The sequence below is a fragment of the Psammomys obesus genome, unplaced genomic scaffold (assembly GCF_907164565.1).
Source record: "Psammomys obesus unplaced genomic scaffold, mPsaObe1.curated_primary_1811, whole genome shotgun sequence".
NCBI classification, from domain to species: domain Eukaryota; kingdom Metazoa; phylum Chordata; class Mammalia; order Rodentia; family Muridae; genus Psammomys; species Psammomys obesus.
This window is the reverse complement of record NW_026592510.1, coordinates 1559972-1570274: the sequence shown is the minus strand read 5'-3', so window position 1 is coordinate 1570274 and position 10303 is coordinate 1559972. Positions and strand designations below refer to the sequence as shown.

General features: G+C 42.5%; 1 protein-coding gene across 2 annotated transcripts in view; it reads right to left on the bottom strand.

Moving 5' to 3' along the window:
• Positions 1 to 10303, bottom strand: part of Ide (insulin degrading enzyme) — a 118096-nt gene that overhangs the window by 57065 nt on the left and 50728 nt on the right. For both annotated transcript variants that reach the window (XM_055613814.1, XM_055613813.1), the window contains 3 exons: positions 4217 to 4401; positions 2882 to 3089; positions 670 to 839 (listed from right to left, as the gene is read on the bottom strand). In XM_055613814.1, coding sequence (XP_055469789.1) covers positions 670 to 839; positions 2882 to 3089; positions 4217 to 4376 — 538 coding nt within the window. In that variant the 5' untranslated portion in view covers positions 4377 to 4401. The remainder of the gene's footprint in view (positions 1 to 669; positions 840 to 2881; positions 3090 to 4216; positions 4402 to 10303) is intronic.

Genomic DNA, 10303 nt, shown 5'->3' with positions numbered 1-10303 from the left:
AAGGAAGGAAGGAAGGAAGGAAGGAAGGAAGGAAGGAAGGAAGGAAGGAAGGAAGATAGAAAGAGAGAAAGAGAGAAAGAGAGATAGACCAGAGCGGGAGAGGGAGAGAGGGAGGGAGGGAGATTTCGGTACAATTACGAAGTCACTATGCTGACCTTTCTAACTGTAACTTCTATAAAGACCTAATTCTATAGTTAGGTAAATTTCTCTAGGAAACAGTATCTAAGCTTAAAGACATTAATGTAGAAAATAAACAAATGTGTAAGTATACAAAACAATATATTATCATTGCTTTATATTTTATAATAACTAAAGCATTTTTAAAAGCATAATAACCTTGCTGGGTAACTAACTGCCTGTAACTCTAGCAGGTAGGGAAGCTAAAGCAGGAGGATCTGAAGTTTGAAGCCAGCTGGGGCCACAGAGCAAGATCCAGTGTCAAAAAACAAAACAAAAACAAAGAGTCAGGAATGTTTGCCTAGCACGACTGAAGCCCTGGTTAGTAAGCATACGCGACTCTTAACTGTTCTGCTCCTGAAATACGGAGAGACTCCTACTTGAATGGGATTCAAGCTGGAACAAAAAAAAATTATCAAACTACTGTAAAGGGTACCCGAGAGGTTCAATAAGCTCAATGAGGGCAGCAGCTGATACATGATGTTGACAAACCTGTCCCAAATTTGCTAAAGGGGTGTTTGGGATTCCCTGTGGCCTTTTCCAACTGGAAGAGTCTCCAGGCGTCGTTCATCACATTCTTCTCATGCTCCGAGTCAACTGCGTTCACCTCTCTGTCTTTACAACTTGCATCAAACAAAGGGCACAGGAAAAACTGGGCAAACCTAAAAACATGAAACAAAATTACCAACTGGAGAGCTCTGATTTTAAAAGAACAGCTTTTAAAATATTTTCGAAACCTATTAGATAATTAATAAGAATTCCATAAGATAAGAAGAAGTTAGGGTTGAGGACATAGCTCCAGAGATGGAATACTTGCTCAGAATGCACAAGACCCAGGAAAAAATTCAGGGCTGTGAGCGGTGGCACACACCTTTAATCCCAGCACTCAGGAGGCAGAGGTAGGCGCTAGAGGCCAGCCTAGTTACATGAGAGAGAGACAGAGACAGAGACAGAGAGAGCATTATTCTAAAAAAAGGAATATAATACAAAAGAAGTTCTAAGTAATAGAAGAAAAGTACAATATTGGATATATGTAAATGCAGGTGTTGATTTCTCCAGAGATGCTAAAATTAGTGAAAATATAAATATATTACCATCAGGATGTCAAAACTGACTTTAAGAGACAACTGTAGTCCCCTTAAGATTTGCAGAGTGACATGGCTATGAAATTTAAGCTTCTTCAGAAGGGGGAAGAAGCAGTTGAAAAAGAGTTAGCAGTGTGACTGTCAAATCTTAAATGTATAGCCAGTGGGATGGATCAGCATATAAGTGCTTGTCTTGTAAGCCTGACAACCTACGTTTGAGTTCAGGAACCCAGAGTAGAAAGAGCAAATTAAATCCCAAATGTTGTCCTCTGACCTCTGACCTTGCATCAAGGTATGTGTACATTCTCTACCTCCAATGCATGCATCAGGAACACACACAGACACACAGTAGCCAGTACACACACACACACACACACACATACACACACATACTACACCAGTACACACATCACATAGACACACACACGCATTTACACACTAACACACTTCCTTACACATATATCACACAGCTCACAATACACACATACAAATAATTTTTTAAATATTTTTTAAAACCTGAAATATACAGCCCACAGAGCAGTCTCATTAAAACTCAGATACCTCAGGACAAATTAAGTGACTGAATTTTAAAAGGTGTAATTTACATTTTAGAAAAACTTTAATTAACAGGAAAAAACAGGGCAATGAAAAACCTCAAGTATGTCACAGCAGTCTGACTAACTCATGATTATGAGCTCTTATGAAATAGTAAATAGTCTATGACTTTTATAACAAGCAGCAATTCAACAAATAACACGGTGTGCAGCTCTAACAAAAGCAACCAATATGCCTTTCGTGAGTCCACAGGACTACTCTTCCAGAAGTCCTGAGTTCAATTCCCAGCACCCACATCATCTATAACTGTAGTACTATGGTATCTGATGGTATACTCTTGCACATTCAGAAAAAACACCCATATACATACATAAGATACAAGTAAAGGTTCCTGCCACCAAGTCTGATGAGCTGAGTTCCATCCCCAGGACCCATATAGGGGAGGATGACAGGGGACTCCCACAAGCTGTCCTCTGAATTCGACATGCATCCTAAAACATGTGCATATACAGACAAAGCAAATACAGGTAATTTTAAAATTTTAAATGAAAAATTGCACTGTGAGCCTTTGCCACAAAAATGGGTGCTGGAACCAAATCCAGTTCGTTACAAGAGAAACAAGCATTCTTACTGCTGAGCCATCTCCCCAGGCCCTGTCAGAGGTCATTTTCTATCACATGCTAAAGATGCGAGGCCAGTTAGAATGAGAAGGGCTAGTGAGAACTTTAAAGGTCAATATAATATTTTATAGGCCCAAAGGCCAGTTTACAATCGTGTCATTATTTTCCTTCTACCACGAAGTAAATGCGTGGCATCTCTCATCACCTTTTCTGCTTTATAAAAGTGTGTGAGGGGGATGTGGGAGGCACATACACATACGTATATGCTAGCTCACACTCAGGTCAACCAGACTGGCGGCAAGGGCCGCCCCCCCACTGACCACCTACAATATCTTTGTGAAACTATAAAACGGTGACGTCATCTTTGCAAAAACAGTAATTACTATTTTTATTAATGTGAGTAACTGTACAAAGTTCAGTAAGTTGCAAGGCATTCAGTATTACCTGTCCAGGGCTCCTTCCAAATGTTCATGGGAAACATCAAAATAATAATTAGTATGTTCTCCACTAGTAAATGCATTGGAACTTCCAGCGTGTTCATTGAGAAACTGGCTGTATTCGTTTTCTTTAGGATATTTCTTGGTTCCCAAAAACAGCATATGTTCGCAAAAATGACTTAAGCCAGGAATATTTGGAGGATCTGACAATGAACCTGAAAGAGAAAATTCTGACATTCTTAACATGACAACATGAAGAAGGGTTAAGTGACGGTGCTCTGAAATGGCATTACTTAGAAAGCAAACAAGACCTAGACTCTAGTTCCTACCTGGACCTCACTTAGGGGGTTAACACTGGGCCTGTGTGATGTCCCTGGGGAGCCTGGTTTGAGGAGTAACGGTTTTTAATTTCCTGCTTGCTGCTGTTTTGAGATAGTCTCTCTATGTACCCCACGTTGGTCTTAAAAACTTGCAGTAATTCTCCTGCCTCCGACTCCCAGTTGCTAAAAAGTATGAGCCACACACGCAGCAAAGCTGTGAGACTTACACAGAATACTTCACTTCTCTTATTATTTATATATTCCTATCTTAGTCCCTCGAATACAAATTAGATATTTGCAGCCTGGTCTACATATTGAGTTCCAGGACAGCCAGGGCTACACAATAAAGACCCTGTCTGAAAAGCAAAACAAAACAAAAAAAGAAACCATTATTAGATACTTGCAAAGCACTTCATTAAATGTAAGCAGTAATTATTGTTCAATATTACCTTATTTCCCCAATATTAAAATGTCGTTGAATTAAAGCTTTTATTTAAAAAAAAAACACTAAAAGAAATATTTTTCCTATTAAGCAAATACATGTGTAGGAGATAACAGTACTAAAGTGACATTACATACAGAAGAAATGTGAACACAAGAATCTATAAAATTGCAACTAAATACACCAGAGAAAATAAAAACGAGCTTAAACAATGAATGGAATGAACTTCTTTGCTGCTAAATCACCTATGCTGGGAACCTAATAGGACCCTACTAGATGTGTTCCAGGCTAACCTAGGCTAATAGTGAGACTCAGAACATCACAAGCAGGCATGTCTATAATCCCAGCAGTTGAGAGGCAGGAGGATCATGCCAAATTTGAGAACAACAACAGCAACACAGTGAATTTTAGGTTGCTTGGGCTATAGAGTAAGGCCCTGCCCCAAAACAAAACCAAAACAAACAGCAAAATTATAAAAACAGTAAGAAAAAACAGAAATCTGATAACTATAGGGTTCTTACACCCAGCACCGCCTATCAAACGCTAATGCCATCGGTTCATCCACAAGAACAGACTGTACCTATGTGCACATCGAGAGCTGCTGATGACTTGTCTGTGGTTGGATCGCTGATGAGAAGCACTTTGATGCCATTGGCCAGCTCTAGTCCACGATATTCTCGTTTGTCTTCAGGAGACTTGACAATCTGGTCTTCTATTTTCTGGATGGCCGGATTATTCATTGTGCTGTACGTCTTTTTTTGGAAACTGGAAAGAAAAGGATATCTGTTAAGTAGTGACTGTGAAAGAAAGAAAAAAGAAAGAAAGAAAGAGTGGTGGTGGTTCATGTCTTTAATCCTAGCACTTGGGAGGCAGAGGCAGGTGGATCTCCGAGTTTGAGGCCAGCCTAGTCTACACATTGAGTTCTAGGTAGCCAAGGCTACATAGAAAAACCTTTTCTCAAAAACCGAAAGAACGAAAGAAAGGAAGAAAGGAAGGAACGAATGAAGGAAGGAAGGACATCAAGCTAATTCACATAACATCATCCAAAAACAGAAAACAAAACAAGACACCTGGCCATGGCTTCTGCTGCCGAGGCTGACCTGGCTCACACACAGCTCAGCCTGCTCTCCCACTGAGCCTGGAAGGAAATGCTTTATAGGCTACTTACAGGGTGTAGCCATCCCGCCTCTCCACCTCACCCTCTCCCAGAGGTAGTTGTTCTGTGGAGCCAGCTTTGTATGTAGAGTAACACGTCAGTGGGGACTTGACACAGGATGTGCTGGTCAGTGTGCTCCTACAATTGGGTTTTCAATGACCGGTAACTACTTTCGTACACCTTCAAAAGGTATCTCCCAGAGAGTAAGGTGAGATGTTGTTTAAGAATCTTTACTGAGTCAGTCAAATGCTCAGCCTGATAGATTCCACAATAAGGAGCTTCTGAGCCTCACACACGTACTCAGAACAACGCTGTAAAATATTCTAAAGCAAGACAAACAAGCTGCCTTATGAAAGCAAAAAAAGCCAAGACATGAAACAAATGAAAAGTCAGGAAGCTCCCAAGTGATTTTTGTAATCTGCTGAAGCACTGACTGCCAGGACAGGAACAGTCTAGACACCTTATCTTTCAAAGGGCTTCCTTGGGCAAGTCTCCCTTCTTCTCCAGGAAGGCTGGAGACAGTTAAAAAAAAAAAAAAAAAAGCCCCCAGCAACTGGGACCCTACAGGGTGTTTGTTGGGGCTGGTACAATGGAGGAATTTCAGATTTGGGGTTTTGCATAGGTTGATTTGATGTTGTTTTAAGGTAGTACAGATGGCACTTTTGTCTAGCTAGGAACTGCTTATGAACAAAACACTAGACCTCAAATAGTCACTAGTTCATATAACAAATCAGGTAAAGGCAAAACCACATCTGAAACTGCAGAGAAAAGAATGAACCCACATGGGTTCCCTGGCTTCTTACTTAGACAAAAGTAGGTCTTTAAAGACTGACAGCCAGCGCTGCTGATGTAGCTCAGAGGTTGAACACTATATGCATAAGGCCCTGGGCTAGATCATCCACACTAAGGCAATAAAAAACAGAGTACTGACCAACAGCCAGGCCTAAAAACGAACCACAGGGACCACAAATAGGCTAGCAATTACTTGGACAAAATATTGTGCTAAAACCTCACGACACGGTTTGCAAGATGACTCAGTGGCTACGCCCTTGCCACGTAGGCATGAGAACCGGGGTTCAGATCCTCAGAGCCCATGTAAATGTCAGGTGGGTGAGGCGGCTCACCTGTAATTCCAGCCTATGAAGGTGGAGCCTGGAGATTCCCAGATCAAGCCGGCTAGTCTGACTAGCCACATGGAAACTCTGGGTTCGGTGGACAGACCTCCTCACTTCATCCAGGAAGATTCCTGACATCAATCTCAGGCTTCCATACACACAGGCACACAGCTGCACGTTCACCCACATATACACATTGTGGTTACATACTTAATTATATATAATTTTAGAGAGAAAGCCATTCTGTTACAAACCAGGTTAGACTTTTCTCTTACTGCCTGAGGCTCCCCTTCACTAGCATGCCTGTGTCTACGCATGCTTTGCAGATGTGTGAATAAAAGCTGATAAACCAAAGAGACTTGCTATAACACAGTCTTATGTATCTTCTTTTCAGAAATGATATTTGGATTTTGTTTTTTCGTTTAAGATTTATTTATTATTTATGCAGCATACCAGAAGAGGGCACCAGATCTCACTATAGACTGTTACGAGCCACCATGTGGTTGCATGGGAATTGAACTCAGGACCTTTGGAAGAACAGCCAGTGTTCTTAACCTCTGAGCCATCTCTCCAGCCCTGATATTTGGATTTTGCTTGGTTGAGCTTTGTTTTGTTTTTGTAAAACAGGTTCTCTTTCCACAGCCCAGGCTATCCTCAGATTCACTAGCCTCTTATCCCAGTCTTCCAACAACTAAGACTACCACGCTCAACTGCTATTTGTAATCTTAAAGATCAATATTATAAGAGATACTAAATGTATAACGCTGCTTTTAAAAACCACATAATGCAGGGCTAGAGAAATGGCTCTGTGGTTAAGAACACTTGCTGCTCTTCTAGAAGACTCGGGTTTGGTTCCCAGAACCCACCTAGTGGCTCACGACTCCAGTTTCAATTGATAAGCCCTCTCTGGCCTCTGCAGACACTAGGCACACAAGTGGTGCACAGAGAACATGCGGAAAACGCACACAGACAAAACAAGCAAGAAGGTTAAGCCATAGCACGCTCGATACAGGCAGTGCCAAAACAGCATTGCCCTGCTGAGAATGCAAATGCCTTCCTTCAAACACCAAAATAAAGGCTGGAGAGATGGCTCAGCAGATGACGGTGCTCGCCACCAAAGCAACCAAGTTCAAACCATGGAAGCCTAGGAGCACACCAACCTCTGCCAGTTGCCCTCTGCCTCTCCATGTGCCCCTTAGCACACACTTACCCCTCACATACACACATGCAAAAAATGAATAAAATAAGGTGGAAAATGACTAAAGAAGATACTCAGTATCAACCTCTAGCATCTACACACACACACACACACACACACACGCACGCACGCACGCACGCACGCACGCACACGTTTTAGAGGGAAACAAGGGCAGTAATTTGGAAGTGAAGTAGCTGTTTTGAGAGTGAGGTTGTGTGTGTGTGTGACGGGGCTTCCTGTAGCTACCAGCCCAGGTAGCCTCACACTAGAACATGTAGCTGATGATGATACTGGATTCCTGATCGGTCGGTCCGGCTTTACCTCCCAAGTGCTAGGATTTCAGGCTGGCACCAACAAGTTCCACCATGCCCCAACGAAATGCCATTACTAACAGCTATTTCCTATGTTAGTAACCGTAAGGCAACTTTCTTGCCAAAGAAAGATGAAAATCTGCATACAAAGTCTAAAAAAGTCTTTGTGACAAAACACTTGCCTCTAAATAACAAAGAACTAGAGTTAAAGACTCCAAAAAAAGGGCACAAGTAAACTTAGGTAACAAGTCTAGGAAAGTTGATTCTCAAAAGACACATTTGTTTAAAAGTAGCAAATACCGTCAGTACATTGTTTCAAAAACTTGGAGTTCAACATAAAATCACCACTTAAAAGTGTTACTTTTTCCAGGCAGGAGTAGTGGCATACCCTACAATGTCAACACTCAAGGCTGAGGCTGGCAGTTCGAAAGACCAGCAGCCAGCAGCGGTTAGATACCAAGACTCCCCCAACTATGTCCCAAGACCCTCCCAAAAAATGCCCCTTTACCCCGCCCAACTCACCACCGGATCTCAAAAAGCCTAAACAAACAAAAGGAATTCAGGAGTTAGGAGTGTGGCTAAGCTGGAGGTGCCTTCCCTATCAGGCACAAGGACTCACTGCCCTGCTCTGGGGCGGGGTCGCGAAAAAACTAAATTCCAACTTAGTGGCAGCAAGACTCTATCAAAAAGAAAAGAGAAGACGCGTAATAGGGGAGAGAATACTCTTAACTATGCTATCAAATAACGGCCCCCAAAGGAAAATGTAAGAGGGGGAGGCAGGGAGATACTCACAGACATGAATTCCTTTAAGCCTAGAGCTTGGTGGTAGGCATGCCGATCTTTGTGACTTTGAGGCTAGCCTGATCTACATATGGAGTTCTGGGCCAGCCAGAGCTACATAGTAAGACACTGTCACAAAGCAAAACAAACAAATAAAGGTGGTAACAAGCAGCTCAGTGTGCATCAGGCCCCACGCCTCAGCCTGCCCGGCAAGCTTCCACCACAACAGAGCCAGGCTGCTAAGGCGGCCTTTCTTTAAGTGGGAGCCAAACCTAAAGGAATTTTACTTCCCCTACCATCATTTACACACAGCTTCTGCTACTTAACTAGCCCCAAGGCGTTCGCTTTAGGAGCTGCAAGGATTGTACGGTGATTTGAAACGGTGATGATGATGATGACCACACTTCCCTCTAATGCACGCCAGTTCAGAAGATGGATTCAGCTCACCTTAATGGCACCAACTGTCTAATTCTCTGGGAGGGTAAAAACATTAAAAGCGGGTAAGGAAGCACTTAAGCCTGTCAGCCCAGCTTTCGGGGAGTGGGCACCGGTTTTCAATTTCCCCTGTCCAGATTCAAATTTTGTTTTAAAAAAAAAAGTTTAAAATTTGCCAGGCACTTGGATTCCTAAAATCAACTAGACCAAAGCAGGATGAACAAGGGTTAGAGGCCAATCTGGGTTATCCTGTTTTAACCTGCACACACAGTAAGACAGAAAATGGGCAGAAGAGATGCAGAATTCCAGGAGACTAACAGTTCCAGGCCCAGCAAACACTATTTCTAGGTGACTGGAGTCCATCCCAGACATGGCTGTAAGCATTTGGACACTGAAGTTGTACCTAATTCACATCCTGGTGTAACTGAGAAGAAAGATGCAAACTTATTTTCTAGGTACACATTAAAACCAATTCAACTCCTTTTAGACATTTGTACACAGAATCAAGAATAGCTAAAAAACAAAAACAAAAACAAAAACAAAAACAAAACTTCCCAACTAGTAATGCTGTATATCAAATACCATGGCTTTCTGAGGAGTATTTTCAAGCAGTATTTCTAAGCAGTATTTTCAAAAGACCCATGTTCAGATGTTTTATTAGCAACTCTCCTCAGAGTTGGCTGTTACCTTCTGGAGAGCTGGGGAAACAACTGGGAATGCCTCCCCTGATGACGGATTCATCAACAGCCTGCCAGTCTGGGTACTTATATTTATACTCAGGGATCACATCTGTCTCAGCTTCCTCATCAGCGTAAGCCCTCAATAAGCCAGCTTCCCAGAGGTTTAGATGAGGGGCAAGTGTGAGCTCCCATGCTTTCCCAGGCATTTATTTGGTATTTTTAACTTGTCAAAGTCAAAATTGCAGGGATGTTGTCATCTGGTGGAAACTTCCTGTTATCGTCCAGCATTCTGGTAAACTGAGGCATGTTTAGAAATGACGTCCTTTGTGCTTCTTCAGAACTTAAAACGACTATGCTCACAAAAGAGCCAGCCATACTACTTCGTCCTCTGTAACTTGAGAGCTGGCACTGCCGGCTCCTCCTGGGAGCCAGGATAGATAGATGTAAAACATCAGAACCCACCAGAGCTACTCAGCCACATTCTGCAGTTTAACAATCTCTCCAGGTAAGCTGCGCTCGCTACCTTACCCTAGAAGCTGAAGCTCAGGGACTGTAAATCATTACCCAAAATCATTTCAGAGAAACTTACCATCACAACCCACACTCTACTAGTTTGGATCTCAGCCCACCCTCACATCCAACCAACATTTCAGGAGACCCATAAAGGCCTGGGCCAGGTACACATGATGTCCATCCATCCACTACAAAGATAAGAACACCAGAGTCCTGCTCTGCGGAACACGGGCCAAGCAGACAGGAAAACAATTCCTCTTTTATTTGGCAACAAGTTCGCCCAGCGGCGCAATGAAGTAGGGAAAAGCAGTAGTACCTAGTCCAGTTTAGGGGAAGAAAGAGAAGCCCGAAATCAAAGTAGAAGGAAGCCAAGCCTCCGAATAGGAAAAAAAGCAGGCAACCACAGAGACCCAGAAGCTCTTTTTAATAACATGTGTGTGTGTGTGTGTGTGTGTGTGTGTGTGTGTGTGTGTGTGTGT